This window comes from Panicum virgatum, chromosome 5K (assembly GCF_016808335.1).
Source record: "Panicum virgatum strain AP13 chromosome 5K, P.virgatum_v5, whole genome shotgun sequence".
NCBI classification, from domain to species: Eukaryota; Viridiplantae; Streptophyta; class Magnoliopsida; order Poales; family Poaceae; genus Panicum; species Panicum virgatum.
In genome coordinates this window covers 60217714-60234453 of record NC_053140.1, presented here as the reverse complement: position 1 = coordinate 60234453, position 16740 = coordinate 60217714, and the positions used below count along the sequence as shown (strand labels likewise).

General features: G+C 41.6%; 2 protein-coding genes across 5 annotated transcripts; both read right to left on the bottom strand.

Moving 5' to 3' along the window:
• Window positions 1-381: 381 nt before the first annotated feature.
• On the bottom strand, window positions 382-8786 carry LOC120709176 (homeobox protein LUMINIDEPENDENS-like). Its single transcript, XM_039994718.1, has 13 exons — window positions 8405-8786; window positions 7555-7582; window positions 7156-7286; window positions 6280-6839; window positions 6104-6197; window positions 5934-6027; window positions 5346-5448; window positions 5185-5236; window positions 5070-5110; window positions 4875-4954; window positions 3934-4377; window positions 1788-2374; window positions 382-1716 (listed from the first exon to the last, which is right to left on the bottom strand). Exons 1-13 carry the CDS (start codon window positions 8591-8593, stop codon window positions 601-603), a joined length of 3519 nt encoding a protein of 1172 aa, XP_039850652.1. The 5' UTR covers window positions 8594-8786; the 3' UTR covers window positions 382-600.
• A 669-nt stretch (window positions 8787-9455) lies between these two features.
• On the bottom strand, window positions 9456-15698 carry LOC120709177 (mitochondrial thiamine diphosphate carrier 2-like). Of its 4 annotated transcripts, none has more exons than XR_005689586.1 (8): window positions 15452-15698; window positions 14239-14355; window positions 13390-13501; window positions 12368-12495; window positions 11425-11577; window positions 11124-11273; window positions 10031-10386; window positions 9456-9927 (listed from the first exon to the last, which is right to left on the bottom strand). XR_005689586.1 is itself a non-coding variant. In XM_039994721.1 (8 exons), the coding sequence occupies exons 1-7, from the start codon at window positions 15575-15577 to the stop codon at window positions 10168-10170; spliced, it is 1005 nt and encodes a 334-aa protein (XP_039850655.1). In that variant the 5' UTR covers window positions 15578-15698; the 3' UTR covers window positions 9456-9927; window positions 10154-10167. The 4 variants fall into 4 exon arrangements, 3 of the variants coding, with proteins under 3 accessions (XP_039850655.1, XP_039850653.1, XP_039850654.1); XM_039994721.1 differs by having other exon boundaries at window positions 10154-10386; XM_039994719.1 differs by having other exon boundaries at window positions 10190-10386; window positions 15452-15690.
• Between the last annotated feature and the right edge of the window lie 1042 nt (window positions 15699-16740).

The window sequence follows — 16740 nt, the reverse complement described above, 5'->3', positions numbered from 1 at the left end:
TTTTTTGCGTGTTTTTCTCGCCCTCTCTGGAGGCGGCGAGGGGGACTGGTGGTGGAGCGTGTGCGCCGACCAGCGGCAGCCGCCAGTGGAGCGAATGGGATGCGTGTCTGACTGCGCATCATATTCCGACGCGTGAGCAGCTGCCGGAGTCGCCGATGGGCGGCGGCTCATCGCGCTCTCTTTCTAAAAAAAAAAGCGTGCGGGAATAGTTACCAGCCTTGTACTAGTTCATTTTTAGTTCCAACGAAATTTAACAGCCTTGTACTAGTCCATACCAGAGGGATGCCCAAGAGTGAGTTCAATTTGCCCAAAATTAACGGGTCGCGATTCGCGAATGAACACGAGCGAAGGGGGAGAAAAAAGGCCAATCGTTCGATTCGATTCGAGTCGGCGCATGTCTCTTTCAGTTATTCATTCATTCATTCCTTCTTCTTTCCCCTCTACAACTACATGGATACGTTTTCTTTTGAGACAAAACTAGATTGACTATGGCTTTTCTCAATGGCCTTTGTGCAATCACAAAGCCCAATGTAACGAATCAACAGGCCTCACATCAAATCAAAGAAAATCTCCCAAGAACTAGCTAATATACAACTTCTGCTATCTCCTCCAATGATGATCATACGATCTTCGACCATCACTCGGGTTGTAAGGATCTTGCTTCCCCAGGTTCCATTGCCTCGATGCCTCCGGGTTCTGGCCCTGCTGGCCGGAACTCCAAGGCCTCGAGGGCTCAACATTGTAGCCCTGACGCTCAGAGCTCCACTGCCTTGATGGCTCGGCAGGGGCGTAGCCCTGATGCGCAGAACTCCACTGCCTTGTGGAGGGCTCGGCAGGAGTGTAGCTCTGTTGCGCAGAACTCCATTTCCTCGAGGGTTCAGTATTGTAGCTCTGTTGCCCTTGCCCTCCACTCCAGTGTGTCAAGGGCTGTTGATTATAACCTTGCGTGCCACCATAGTTACGGTCAGCACTAGGATCAGGTGACCTTGAGTGTCGCTGGTAGCCATCCCGCGCCATCGTTTGGTACTCCATGGGCCGGCTGTAACCATTTCTGTCCAGTCCGTGCCCTGGGAGTACAGTTTGCGACGAGACTGCGGCAGAAACATAAGGATTGTATGCACTGCGCGTTCTTTGATCACCGTAAGCATTCTGGCTAGCATATGGCACTGTGCTTGCAGATGCAGTATTATATGAATTAGTTGTGCGGGCAGCCCATGGTTCAGCTATTGCATTTCGTCCAGTGTTGGTGACATGAGCTGGATTAGATTGCCAAGGGAGTGTTGTGTAAGATGCATCTGGCTCAGGCACCGATGAGTGCACTACAGAATGGTTCGGGATACTCTGGAGTCCATAGGATGATTTGTTCACCGCTGCTTGCTGATGCAAGGATATAGCAACAGGATCAGACGCCAAAGCATATTGCTGGCCATGCTGATGTACTGAAGCTCTATTCAGATGGTTATTCACAGGGGAAACATGTTCAATTGGCGGATTTATGGAGACCGCCAACTGAGGTAGAGATGGGCCATTAGCTTGAATCTGTGCCGGTAAAACCGAAACTGGAGCATAAGGTTGTGAGGGTAACGAACTGATAACATTTGAGAAGCTTTGCTGCACGGTATTTGCAATGGGAGGTGTATTCTCCCGATTTGACAATTGTGGCTGCTGCAGATTCGGAGCCCTCGCCTGTGTTGGGTGTTCTGATCCCCAGGCAGCCTGCCAAAGAATATCATATGAATAACACAAGACAGTTAAAATTGGAAAACACGAAAAGCCAGCAGACAAACCCTTGTTGTTTGGTCTGATGGAGTTGGTGATGGAAGCGAAGCAGGAATAGGTTCTGGCTCTGGCTCTTTTGGAGCTCCAGCACCATTCCCCAGTGTGCTGACCAACTCTGAGAGTCCAAGGCCAGTCCGCTTCAGTGTATCCAAAAGGGCAACAGTCTGCTCGCTTGTCACATTCTCCCCGTTGTTAGATGTTAAAGCAAAGACAAGCTGTGGATTCTTGAGTAGCACCGTAAGCAACTCAAGATCGGGCTCAGGATCTTCCCTATTCGTGCCGTTAGCAACTGAAACAGATGTCGATGAGGTAGATCCAATTTGCTTGTCCTCAACAGGAGCCACTGCATTTGGAGCTGCGCCCACACTATCCATTTCCATAGTGTCGGCATCTGGCGCCTGATCAATTGGAATTTCTGGGGTCAAACTGTCATCAAAGTCCATTTCCAGATCCCATGGGTCCTTTGGATTCAATGGGATGTCCTTCTGATTTGCATAAAATGTTTCCTTTTCACGCCGGTTTCTCTGTGTTTGAACCTCTAACTCCTTGCTGCTGTCACCAGCACCTACACTCCAAGAGGGGTCTATCCATACCGCTGCAACAAGAAACAATCAATTTCAAACAAAGATCAAGTAAGACAATAAGTCAACCTTTTAGCAAAATCTCGGAAAAGAACATTGCAAGTTACAAAAGCTAAACCCTCAAAAACTAGGCAATGGGTAACATACAATTGGATTTGCTGCGTAGTTCCTAGTGTTTAAACTTAGTTTCTAAAAAAATAATGATCATAATGGTTAGTACATGGCATTCTTTAGCAGGGTTTGGACAAAAAGGATTTCAAGTTTTTTCTTATGAATTAATAAACTTTGTAAGTTACAATTTCCGAAATTACTGCATCCCTCACTGATAGTAGCCAAAACAACAGTAGCATACATCACAGGGCAGAGCTTCGCATATCTGGGGAGTCATTTTTCCATATGGAAGAGGAACCCAGAAAGAGATAATATGCCTACCACAAATTACGCAACTATATCTCGAAGTCAAATAAGACCAAACTATAGGCACATCAGACTATGTAATGATACTTTTAAGAAACAAGGAAATATGGTAATCCATTGAATCAACATTAGACTTCCTAGTCAATGTAGCAACTACAACATCGGGTACAGAACACATCTCCAATGTACTGAGCATCTAATATAAGGAAGGAACGCAGGCCTTTCCATCTGCTAAGTCCCGGAAAATGGTCTTGAACACAACTATCAGGAACCTCATTCTCCATGAAGTAATCAAGTGGAATCCACCTCGTCAATGCTTTTTGAGCAAACAAATTTACACTGGTGCGAAGCGCAATTGTATGCAGAGGAATGTCAGGTGTTCTCTGATGAATACAAATTTACTGAATTTCAGGTTTTACCTTTTTACTCTTTGATGCATTAAATTTTATCAAACCTGTTAAAATTTTGGGTGTTTATGGGGGGGATGCATTAATATCTGCAGTCATTGTGTTTTCGCAGATCTGCAAGCGCAGAAAAAAACCCACCGTTCCGCATTAGTCAGTGCACAAGCATTGTGGGCTTGCAAACCTTCCAACAGAAACATGATAGATCCTTGTTTGAGGATACACAGTACATAAACATGGTGGTTAATATCTCAAGCCATTCCGGAAAGGTGTACTGCCATCCACTGTTCTTCCAAAAGTTTGATGGACAAATGACAATTTTTCCATTCTGAAGCCTTAACCAAATATGGATGGCTGCTTAACCAGCCCTACAGAAAAACTTCATTTCATTACCAACTTTTTAAGGGTCAGGACATGCGGTGCTAACTGTTACCTTAGATGAGTTGATTATGGCATTAGAAAGCACACACCACATGTACAGGATTAGGAAAAACTAACTTCCGCATTCTTCAACATGAAAGGTCCATGGAGGTGTATTGTTTCCATTTTGACTGAAGCTGGTTCATGGAAACACACCGATCTGAAGAACGATACCTAATACATGTACTCCGTATTTCACGGATGCTTGCACAGGTAACAACATGCTTAATTCTTCAATCATTTTCTGTACAACTTTACTGGTTCTCATTGTCCAATAAGCAGTTCAACATTCAATAAAATAGCAAATGGAGGAGCACAAAGCAAAAATATACCTGGTGGTATCCTCCAAGGAACTCTCCTGGAATCCAACTTCTCTATAACATTCTTTTGGGAACTTATGCTTAACTTCAAACCGCCTGAGATTTCTGGCTTATCAGGCTGAGGAACTGTACTCTGATTAGAGGTTGATGGGCTTGTGTCAACAAGTTGTGCAGTTGATCCAAGGGGCTTTCTGGGCACAGGCAATACAGTTGAGTTGACTAATCCAGATGTTTTTTGTGTTTCCAGTGCTTGTAGTTTATCACTCGCTTTGCTTGTGTCAACCTTGCCATACTTCTCCTGCATGAACATGGCACGCATCTTTGCCTTTTGAATATCATCTGCAGATAGTGGTCTGCTATTGTTTGTAGAGATGTTCCTGACGGAGTTAACATTCTTCACCGCAGCTTTCTTATTTGGAGGTTCTACAAGTAGAACTTTTCTTTTTTGTTTGGATTCTGGAGATTAGATAAGGAGATTGACTACGGCAGTTTGAGCTGTACATACCAGATAGGTGAACTATTCTTACAAAAAATGCAATTAATAATATAATAAAATATATGTAGCCTGACCTAGAAGTACTTGAAAAATAAATAACCATTGAATTTAGCAAAGCCTTTGTTCACTAAACATTAATTAAAGAACTAACATAAATTCGATTTGACAAAACCTTCACTCCCTAAACACAATTACCTCAGAAGAAACTTTTACGAAATACTGCTTACCTAAAAAATTATTTTATAAAGTGTGTAATACACTGCTAAGTAACCATGAAAAAACATGAACATCTTAGAACAGAGTAATACAAAATGCAAGTTGTTTACTTCAGATAAGTAGTATATGCTTGGATATTGCAGATGAAATTAACATTTCTTTAAAAGCCCTAAGTTTAACACCGAATGGTATTAGTAGAAGAAAAATTAAGTAGGTGAACTTAAAATTTGGTAAAGGATACTTGTTTGTGTAGCACTCCTTTTATTTGTCTCATCAGCAGCAGCAGTGAGAAGCATTGGTGTTTTTCTAGGCTCAGGCTTACTGCACCATAACACAGAAACCAAGTCGAACAACTTGTCAAATGGATACTAAGTAAACGATTTAGTTCCACTACAATTCAATCATGCTCCATGAAGAGAATATATAGGAAACATACCTGCTCTCATTTGCACCGTCAGTCAAGGCAAGTATCTCTTCCTGTTAAGAGCACAAAAATTAATCTTGCAAATAAGTTAATCTTCTGACATATGCTATCACTTATAGATACTTACAGTAATATCAACTTCAGATTTCCAAGACTCATCGCGGAGAATTTCACTTATCCTGCAAAGAAAATATAAAACCAAAATTTGATCCTTCGAAAAAAAATATAGAAACAACCAACAGAGACTAACAGCACTTAAGTGTTACAGTGTGAGAAAGCAAAACTCACCGTTGTTTACATATTAATTCCTTCTGAGGTTTCTTCAGTGCCTGACTCCTTACAAGCACTTTGCTCAATCTGGAAAGGAGGTTCCTGGCCCTGCTTGATATGTCTGATCTTGGAATCAGATAAGTTCTAATAATGAGGCCAAACAAACAGGAAAAATCTATATCCGCATAACTTAATAGTTAATGCATTGTTAGTGCAGGATAGGTAATGGAAACAAATGCTATGACAGTTACATCAGACAACATTCTGATTGAAATGGAATCTTGTCAGTATTAGAGGGGTAAGTGAACAGAAACAAAATGATCAAACTTCAAAAAGAAAATCTAAGCTTTACTCTGGTCTCTTTGCCACTTTATAATCAAAAGGCTCACTATCACAACATTAAGGTGTTTTATTGGAGTTTATATTTCATCAGCTTAATGGGATCAATTATTGGAAATCATCAATTCAAAATATCACGTGGAAGGGTGCACATTAACACCTTTTTATCCTTGACTACAAGATCACGTTTGAAATAATAGAAAAGAAAAAAATAACATTGAATAAGCATGCGCAAAATAAAGAAGACTTATGGTAAGATGTACACACCTTGAGTCCTATAAAAGCGCAACCTGTTAATAGTTTGAAGCACAACTGACATGTGGGCTGGCAAAGCCTTATGTAAGGGGAGGTGGAGAAGCACCTGACCAGTAAGATGAGTCAAAGAATTTACATAACACACATAAGTGCATGTTTTTACTAATGAAAAATATAAGAACCTTGAAAATAACAAGAATAACCGATGTTTGTTCTTCAATTGCTGCTAGACTCAACCATGTTGACATAATGGTTAAACCACCCATCGTTACGAACCTGAAAGGTAATGAAAAGGTAAAGCCAAGCATAACTATGATCATTCAAAAACTTTGTTCATACTAAAGAAGTACTATCTTACCAACTAAGAACTGTAACATTATTTATTTGGAGAATCCATTCCAGCAATTTGACCTGTACAGAGAATGTTTCCTCCTTCCGCATTAGGGCAAAGATACTTTCCAAGAACTTCTTATCTTCTGACTCAACACCAGGATGGACTTCCTCTTGCTTAATTTCCTTTTGAACAGAGTCGGAACTAATCTTAGCATCAGTTGGTTGCACACCCATTGTTCCAGATGGCATCACAGGGGCTGCAAAGTTCTGCTGGGCTGTTGCCTGTTGCAATGAGTTCTGGAAGACCTCCATAGGCTGCAAAAGCCCTTGTGGGAGCCCCATTGGTTGCGAAGAGACCTGTGGGACACCCATTGGTTGTGAAGAGCTTTGAGGGACCACTGGTTCTAAAGTCCTCAAAGGTTCGATAACCTCAGCATGTGCCTCTATGTCAAGAGGTATCTGCTCAGTGCTTATGGAGCACACATTGTCATGCTCTTTGGATGCTTCTACTCTCAATGCCTTTTCTCGAGACAGTTGAACAAATTTTCTCACTCGCGATCGTTGACTTGTAAAGAACTCCCTAACCTAAAATTTTACAGGTCATTAACTGAAAATTACAGAAAAGAAAAATGGACTAAAATGGAAACAAGGTGTAAAATTAGATGCATTTAACAGACAGTAATACTGAAAGCAATCAGAGCTGACAACTCTGAATATAGTGGAAAAGAAGAAAGAAAAGCATAGTCCACCAGATAGACTAAAAAATAGAGAGGATATAAGACATAGACCAGCTCTATGGATTCTTGTAATGATGGCATTTTCAAATGTTAAACAAGTTCATAAGGGCACGCACAAAAGCATAAAGTACAGAGCAATATCCCATGTGAGATGAGGAGCAGACCTGAGTAACAGTAACTCCACAGAGTAAACTAATTTCCCGGGTTTCTTTTTTGCCAATAGTATCCTTCAAAGCAAAAAGTGACTGCATGCACTTAACTGCTTTTGGATTCAACAAATCCCTTGGCCTTTTACCTGCACAAGAAATTGCAAGAAATATGATCATGAAAAACAGATCTTGTGTCAGTTTTAGACTCTACGTGATTGCAAGCACAAGCGCTTCATCTATGTCCACAGTGCATGACAGCTCTTCAGCAATTAGGTTTGGAGTAATAAAAAGTTGTTGTATGTTAGCTCCGCTGCACCAAGGTTCATGTCATTTTTATCCCTTTTATCAATATCGTAAAGACACCCACAAAATGTACTGTGCCAGGGTGAACTCAATTGACATGGATAAACTGACCTATCTTGATGGACAATGCACCAGCGGCCTGCAAGAACCAATCAAATGAAACATAAGTCCATGGCTGAACCAAAATAATTTAGATGAAAATACAGCAGCAAGGACTCGTGGACATACAGTGTGTCCATAGCCTATAGAAAGCTAATTGCACAAAAAGATGGTGAGCAAGCAAAACATGGAAAAAAACAAGTGTGTGCATCCAACAATGTTCAAAATATATCTTCTGCATACACTCAAAAGTTTCCTCTTTCGATATTCATGATTTATAACACTTTTGGCATTCACAATTCATAATACTGCACAATACATCACAGCGCATATACAGACAGAAAAACAGCAAGTTTAACGGTGTTTCAAAGAAACAAAGGACCTATCCTGAATATCTGCAGCTAAGGAAGAATCAGCACACCTTCTTTTCCTAAATAAATTGTAGTTTCGTATTGTCACAGTCAACAGCAGAACTTTGCTATTAATTTGTAAAATATAGCATGCTTTCAGAATCATCAAAATGTAACATTACAGATGTAATAGGATCTAAATATTAGATGAAATATATCTAGAGTTTTAGAATGCTATCTACAAAGCTATTATATACTGACCTAATTTCAGGAATACAAATAACTTTCTGCCATGGGGCACTACCGTATAGGAACTACAATGCACGAGTTAAAACTAGAGCTGCAAATTCGGATCGTATATCACCATTAAGAATCTATGCAAAACCCGCACCCAATAGCATATAATCCCCCAGAAGCAATTCGCATGCTACTTCACCAAAAAGTTACCCAACTCAAAGCATGAAACGGGGGAAACGTAAGAGAAGCAGCGGCTAGAAACAAGAGCGACTCACCATCTCCTGGGCGAGGGGGTTGACGCCGGTAAGGCGGCACTGGGCGACGACGAGGCGCTGGAGCTGGTCCGCCTGCTCGTGCAGCATCTGCTGCTGCGCGGCAACCATCGCCGGGATCGAGCCCGCGCCGGCCCCGGAGCCCGCCTCGACGAGGGCTCCGGCCGCGGGCTTGAAGGGGACGAGCTCCATAGCCCTACCGGGAGGCTGGGCATCAGGTTTCCGCCTCCGCCGCTGCCCTCTTCGACGTCGTGGCCGAAGGAGGCCGGCACGGCGGTGGGGTTAGGGTTTGGAGGTGGGCCGCGACGGCCGAGGAGGCAGCAGATGGGGACGCGAGGGAGATGAGATGGAAAGAGTTGAGGTGGGAGTTCTTTCTTTTTTTTCCTTCCCTTTTTTAGCCCTTCGGCTTCGTTATTAGTTAATCACTTGAGCTGAGCGGTGGGGTCACGATGTCAGTGTCTAACTTCTAGAAATGCTACTCAGGAATCATGAATTGATTACTCAGCTGACATCAGCGGATGGCATGGTAACAGTTGCCATGTTCGTGACGTGGTAACCGGGCTGCTAAAGAGAAAAGATTGATGAATGACAAAACCAGAAATTTAAAATGAAAAAAATAGCAGAATGTTATACTGTGAAATTTAAAATTTTACATAATTGCTCCTGGCTTCACCCTGCACCTCGGACAATATCGGATGCACAATCTAACGTTACTGCAGCCGAATAAACCGCATAACAGCATAAGCCATTAAGAGCCTGCGAAATAACGAAAATTAATAGCTGCGCATAACAGCATACTTTTCTAGTTTCTCTCACATTCATTTAATGTATAGCCCACCATCTGCATGAGGCAAGCTCTCCTCTTTCTCCTCCATATCAGCATTGCTTGGCTGTAAGCCAATTATTGTACTTGCTCTTACAAGACTTCTAAATCACAACTTTTACCAGTGTACTAGTTAAGAAGAAGAAACAATGCCTGCAAATGCAAGAAAAAGTTTAATCGCCTATAACAACCATACGATTACCCGCCAAAAAAAATGACTGCCAAGTACCATCACCGAAGCAACAAAGCTTACTGGCCAAAGGTCGGGGATGAGTTAAGATTGGCTTATCATAAGCCATCTTAGTAGCATACAATGTTTGCTCCTACTAACACGGTAACATGACTTCAGCAGAAAAAAAAAAAGAATCGTAACACGATCTCGACAAAACTGCCGGCTGCTTTCGACTTTCGTCATGTGTCACGATCTCTACATCAGTTTTACTCAGCCTCGGTGTTACAGACCAACGAATGCACTATCACCACATTAGGCAATGGGGGCAAAAAGAACAAGAAACAGCAAAACGGCTCTTCTATGTAAGGCTTTACAGGTATCCGATCTCAAGGAAATGTATGCACTTGATGATTGACCTTGCGGTCTCCATCCGCCTCCATGTCCAGAGTGTGGGAAAACATTTTCAAGATGGTATCTTGATCGCTCCATGATCCAACAAGAACTCACTCAACTCCAGCCTTGCTCCCAACCCTGCAAACCAGTTTCAGGTTCAGTGGCTGCTTTGCAGGCGAACTATCATGCGCACACAGGAATACATAGAATCATCCAGCAGATTTTTAGAAGGTTCCCTAACCTTGTTTGGACTGCAAGATCCAAAGGAACTGCAGCCTCTTTCAGACAAATAATAGTACAACAGCATGGAGATCGGAGAAAGAACATAGACAGTAACAGAAAAATTGGATGATAAAGAATTTACTGTATCGAAGATTTTCACATCAGTATCGACTCTAACCAGTCTGAGATGTATTCATATGCCACAAACGTCACAGCACCAGCAGGGGCCGATTTCACCAAAGAGGGGAAAAGCCCCTTATAAAGGCCTCCGAACCCCTCCTTTGCGACGATCTCTTTTAAGGCGTGGTACATGCCCTTATATGTGCTGCTTTCGATTCGAGCTCCATACCTTGGATGTCTTCTTAGTCCTTCAATCTGCACCATGACAGAGGAAACCTGATCATCCCATGGCCAGCAATCTCAAGATAAATGCATCTAGAGTATAACAGAAGACATGAAATCTGTTATGATCCATGACTCATTCTCAAGTAATTCATCACCACACCTAATTGGTGGTTTGCATAAGAGGCGATAAGGTGGACTCATTCTTCAATGCAGTGGTATAGTACCACATACTGGCAAGTGGCAATGTTGGGTGTCAACCAGGAGAAATGATCCAAATACCAATAGTGAGTATATGTAACATGAGCTTGAGGGTGCATCAAAAGTTTTGTGTTGTTTTGAGCAAGAATTTCTTTCTGCGCCACAAAGAACTAATCAATCTAGTAAAGGAATGGCACGTGCTTTAGTCTTAGAGAAGGTCATATCCCGCAACTGCCTTTATAGTTCGGGAATCGTAACTGGTCCGCCCGAGCTTTGGTGAGTGTTAGGAGTATAGAGTCCTTTATGTATACATTAGCACAGTAATTTATGTATAAGTTCATAGGGTCCTTTTTTAGCACTTGTATAGAACAGTAGCTTATAGAAAAGGACTCTACTAATGCATACATAAAGTACTCTGTACTCCAAGCAGTGAGAACTGACAGACAACCATAGTATGATGAACCACAGTGACTGCATCTCAAAACCATGCAGTATTAAGTTATTTGCGTATATCTAAATACCATGAAGCAAGTAGAGAAAATCAGTGACTTTCAAGACAAGACCATCACCTGGAATCTTTTCTTTACAACATCAAGTGGGTGGCATGCAGCCTTTGAAAATGTCCCAGCAGCAAAACCACAAAGAAACAACTGGAAACTTGATACTGAATCATCCTCGCTACCCAAGTTAAGACGTGAATATCTATATCTGTTCCATGTCTACATGGCAGAAAATACAGTTAGGAAGATTCAGTTTCACCCACAGAAACAGAGAAGTATTTGGTTTTCTTGACAAACATGTATTCAGCATAGAAGCAACTGTCCATTAGTATAAGTAGTATGCACAAAACGGCGAGTTTTGTGTCATTACCATCATTGAACGTTTGAAAGTGTCATATGAACCAAATTGCAAGCCGGCATATGGTATGATTTCAACAAGAGTTGGAGATAGACCAGAATAAAGCCCTTGAACACCACGAGTTTTGATTATATCAACAAATGCAGACCTCATATTGGGGTAAACCTACAAAGAAAGGTACAAGTCTCTGTGAATCAGCAAACCCTGTGTGGCATACATAAGTTCTGAAAAGAGTGCCAAAGTAGAAGAAAAACTCAACAAAATGCATTGAATTCAGTAATTCACTAATAAAAAGCAAATGAACACAGCATATTTTCGTATATTTGCAGTGATGGGACAAATTTTCTCCAAGAAACTACTTCAGCCATGAAACTAAAGCATTTGCGATGTAAGAATAAGAGCAGTTCCAAACTCAAGTTAATAGCGCCATAAGTCATAACTAAACAGGGAGTTTATGATGAATTGGTGAGGCAGGGCATAGGAAGTAGAATTCAAAGCCCAACACCTCATTTGGCAAAGGGGAATAGGGGATGGGAAATTTATGGGACATTATTTTAAAAACAATGATGAAGGGTCAAGATGCATCCATTCATCTTCAGACAGAAATGCCCTTCCAATTATGACTCCTCTACATGGGTTTGAAAAAGTGGTTGCAGGACCTAAAAACTCTGAATTCCCTTCCTGCTGAAATCCCAAACACACAGACCAAACAAAGAACTTTAATACCTTTAACACTGAATTTCCCATCCCTCCTATCAATTACACAACCAGACAAGCCAGAAGTGTTCAAACAAAAATAAAGCAGAAATCCCGAACACACACTGACCAAACAAAGAACTTTAATACCTTTAACACTGTATTTCCCATCCCTCCTATCAATTACACAGCCAGACAAGCCAGAAGTGTTCAAACAAAAATAAAGCAGTTTCACGGACCAGATATATATCAGTCTTACCTTTGGTTCACCCTGAGATGCAAGAATAGTTCTCAGAAGGTCAAATGGATATGACCCTATAGTTGCTGCACATCCCGCTAGAGCTCCACTTACATAGGATAAGTAAGGGCTCAAGTGTAAATGATCCTCTGAGAGAGAGAGAAAACTCAGCAGATTAAATAAGATTGTAGAGATGCAGATAATCACAATAGAGCTTCGATTTTGAACATAATTTTCTGTTATGTCAGTGAGATGAGTTAAACCAGCTAACCAACATTGAAGGTACCACATTTGAAAAGGCATCAGTTATAGAGATATAAGTTCAGGGAAAGTTTCAGATTATTCAGCTAACAACAAATTGTGCACAACACCAATTTGAACCACCACCACTTACTTAAGTTAAAACAGGTTATGCTCATGGCATTGTAAACTCCTATAAACAACACAAACAAACAAAACACAAATCCTGTGGAGGTCAAAAGTTTGGTACATGTACCAAAACTCCAAACGAAGTTCACTAAAAAAAACTCCAAACGAAGTTGTGAGCTACAAAATAGTCCCATTATTTTTGTAATTTAATCAGAAGACTTCATCAAAGATTCCAAAAAGCAGAATATGGGCAATGCTTGTATGCCACTGAGAACTGAAAACCTTTAGTCTTTCCTCAATGAAAATCGTAACTGCCAATCCATCAAAAGAAGAAAACAATAGATGAAAACTGGATTCCTGAGAACACATAGAATGAAAAAAAAAGGACAGAACAAAGATTCATGGAAACAACTAAATGTCGAAGGAGCACAATGGTTAAGCCTAGGTGTACTCTTTTCCTCTACAGTACCACACTTTCCGGCCCTACTAATATGATGTGCAGGTAATAGGCAAGATTTTAGCATGCCACGCAACAGAATGCAATCTCCAAAGGGGGAAAAAAAAAGACTGACTGTAAGCATTATCATTAAGGTTTGGGGAATGAACATCGAAGCTAATATTTCAATATAGAATGACAAATAAAGTTGCATGCATGCCTTATGCAGAAAAGATACCTGTTCTAGATGAACCAGAAGCGAATGTTTTTAGCTTGTGGAGAACAGTGAATTGAATAGCTGTATATGGCATATACATAAACAGAGCAGGTACATTTCCTCTCCAAAATCCCTGAAATTTGCCAATCTTGCATGGTAAGAACATATATGATTAATATGAAGATTCATATACTAATAAGTCGAACAGAAAACAAGAAAGACAAGAAATAGGACGTATGAAAGAAAAGGAAGACTCGACACAGAGTGACCCACGCTATGCCTGGTTTCTTTGTCTAAACCAAAAAATATTTTGCATGTGAAATACTAACATTTCATGACATCTTTATGACATCATGGTTTTAGTATCACTGATTTCAGGAGTAAAACACAAATATCCCAGGTTAAGGACTAGTGAGTACTCTACGCCAAAATTTGCCAGAGATTATCACACTTCCCTTAGGCAGGTTCGACAAGATTAGGCTGTGCTTGGTTGCCAGCGACATCTTAGGCCTGCGAAGTACCAAAACTTTCATGGCCCCGGTTTTTTTCCGCCACAAAACTTAGGCAAGTTAGACAAATTTGTTTGTTGAGAGCCAAACAAGCTTCAGTGAATTGTGAGGTATCAATATGTCCATGTCTCGACAAAAAGCTACCCAACAGTATCTAACAAGCAGATGGAGATGTCAAAGTTGTGGAAAACCCTAAACATGGTATATTTAGTTTAGACATAGTACAAGACCAACAGATACAAGTCTATTTAGTTTAGCACATGGTATATAGGCATGCAAGTGCAAAAGCAAGAGTATCTATACAAAGACTGTGGTTCTCAATATGGCATGAGCCAAGGAGTGTTCAAGTCCAGGCAGATACCGGCAAACCTTCCTCTCTTAGAATATCTTTAGTTGCCTGCAGAAGCCCAGTGTACTTGGAAGGTCCATATACATCCCTCTGAAGAACACCCCACGAGGTTGTGGGTTCTAACTGAACCTGCAAATATCGAAGAAGCCCCTGAGCATCTAAAATAACCATAGCTTGGCCAATATAATGTGTGAAAAATCACAATGTACAAAAAGGGTAAGGTTTCGTTTCATCCAATGATATTTACATATTATCATGAAAATTTAGTGGGGAAGCAAACAAATCAAGTATAACATACTGGTATAAAATTATGTTGCGACATAAATAGTCTCTTGCGGTCTCTTACTCAGATAAATTTCACTATTTCTTGATATTTTGCAAAAAAAATTTGGAAAGCTTCAATTTGCAGAGTGAGCAGGAAAGATCAACATTAAATTTTCTGACAAACGGGGCCCTCAAAACCATAATCAAACATAACACTACGGATTTTTATTAATCTTGCGCTCAAGCCTGATCCCATATTCCCATTTATCCGAAAGGCATATTAGCATTTGGAAAGCTTAAAATAACAGGCTTCCGGTAAGTCTGCAAATCCACTAGATTAAACAGAATTTCCCGCCCTCAGTTTCAAAAAACAAGCAGCATTTCCAACCGTCCAACCTCAGTAGAACTCACCAGAAGTTAAGGCGCCAGCAACTCGTCAACATTACTGAGTAAGCAAATGTAACATAGTAAGGAAATATGCTAAAATAGGCTACATCATCCTAAATAAATAGCCATCATGCTTAGCAGTTAGCTCAGCAACGAAATAGCCCTCGAACCATGCAGCTAATCTGCGTGTAGCCCATAACCTCAAGTGTTCGTATAGTCCGTTTCCAAATTGATCGAACCAAGTAGCTCCCCAACGCTCAAACCACAAATAGAGACGAACAAACACAGCCGCAGGCACCCACAAACCCCATTTTCCTGCAGATAAGCAATGCAGTCTCGAATCCGCGGAGCTAGACGGCTTGCAGACTTGCAGTATACATACACCAAACCTACATCCTCCCCCTAGACACACCAACATCCCCAAAAATTCTCCCACGTGATCCCAACCGACCGATCTTACGATATGTAGCTCCGGATAGAACAGGGGTCGGGGCCCCAGCAAGGAGTACCTCAGCAGTCGGGCCAGCAAATGTAACCGCGAGAAGGGAATAGCGATATTAGGGGAGCGGGGGACCTGGAAGCGGATTTTGATGACGTCGAGGGGGGAGGTGACGGTGCGGGAGATGCCGCCGGAGATGGCCCCCGCGAGCGAGTCCACCAGCGCCCGCCGCATCTGCGACGGCTCCTCCTCGGAGCCCATCGGCGGCGGCGGCGCGGCGAGAAGGGACGAGACGGGACGGGTCGCGGCGAGGCGAGGCGAGGCGAGGCCGGGGTGGTTTGGCTTTTGGAAAGAGGCGGTTTGGCTCTTGGGACGGCGGGGTGGTGGTGGACTGGTGGGGCGCGTGGCCCGGCTCGACCGCCCTCTGCGTCTGGTCCAGGTCCACCAGCGGGGAGGCGGACTGCTTCGACGAGACTTGGAGACGGGGCTGCTCCTTTGTTTGTCCAAGAGGAACGTTCTCAGCGTTTTGACCCGATCGCCCGAATAGAGATTTGAATTTCTCCTGGTTGGGCGACCGCGGGCATGAAACCAAACTGACGCGTCAATCAAATTGCTTGCGCGGAGCTTGTTTCCCCGCGTCTGACAGGGACTGGGATATTCTAGGTCAAGGAATCTACAGCATTCTACTTTGTAAATTAAAATTACCCAAACCAAGTTGGAATCATACATTTCATTGAGCATGTCAAAGTGTAGCTTTTTTTTGAAAAGGAAAGTGTAGTTTTCAAATATGGTTGGTATTCTTATCCTGGATGTTGCTACGAGAGAAAGATTTGCACGATAACAAAGGAAGAAAGTAATGTCGTGGGAGAAGTTGCACGATTACAAGCACTGAAAAGCTAGAAAAGATTGACACACAAAAAATTGTTGGTGATGTGCAACAAAGATGTGTGACAACAAGAAACAAAATGAAAAAAAATTGTGGCAGAAAACACGCGATAAAAGGAGAATAAAAAGGAAGAAAGCGTTGGTGTGCGAAAAAAAACTTAAATGATAGAAAACAATAGAAAAAAGAAGACATCAAACGTTGCTGGAAATAGCTTGTTGCTTTGTTGAATTTGGCTTCGGTTTCTTAATTCCTTTGAGAAGAAAAAGGATGAAGTTCATATTATTCCAAAATATATATCCCACCTTGTTATTACATCGAAAGAAGTATTACAATCTACTAAAGTGCTCGCCGAGCTCCCTTTAGTGTCATCCAAAACTTTAGATTTTTCGTATGTTATTATTATTTATTCGATATAAGAACATATGTGCAGATGCTTTCGGTAGATATGGCGTGTACTTCCTAGCAAGATTGCAACTATGGTAAGTTAGTATAGTGTCAGCCAAGTGATTTGTATAAATTGGAAAGAAGAGATAGCATA

Excerpts from the sequence above, each read along its gene's own strand:
- LOC120709177 (XM_039994719.1), bottom strand. The coding sequence starts at position 15,577 with ATGGGCTCCGAGGAGGAGCCGTCGCAGATGCGGCGGGCGCTGGTGGAC. Across the intron at positions 11,578-12,367 it reads CATCTCAGGGTGAACCAAAG|GTTTACCCCAATATGAGGTC; the intron begins GTAAGACTGATA and ends CTTTCTTTGTAG. Across the intron at positions 11,274-11,424 it reads CTTTCAAACGTTCAATGATG|ACATGGAACAGATATAGATA; the intron begins GTAATGACACAA and ends TCTGCCATGTAG.
- LOC120709176 (XM_039994718.1), bottom strand. The coding sequence starts at position 8,593 with ATGGAGCTCGTCCCCTTCAAGCCCGCGGCCGGAGCCCTCGTCGAGGCG. Across the intron at positions 6,840-7,155 it reads GTGGAGTTACTGTTACTCAG|GTTAGGGAGTTCTTTACAAG; the intron begins GTCTGCTCCTCA and ends GTAAAATTTTAG. Across the intron at positions 5,237-5,345 it reads GAATTAATATGTAAACAACG|GATAAGTGAAATTCTCCGCG; the intron begins GTGAGTTTTGCT and ends TTTTCTTTGCAG.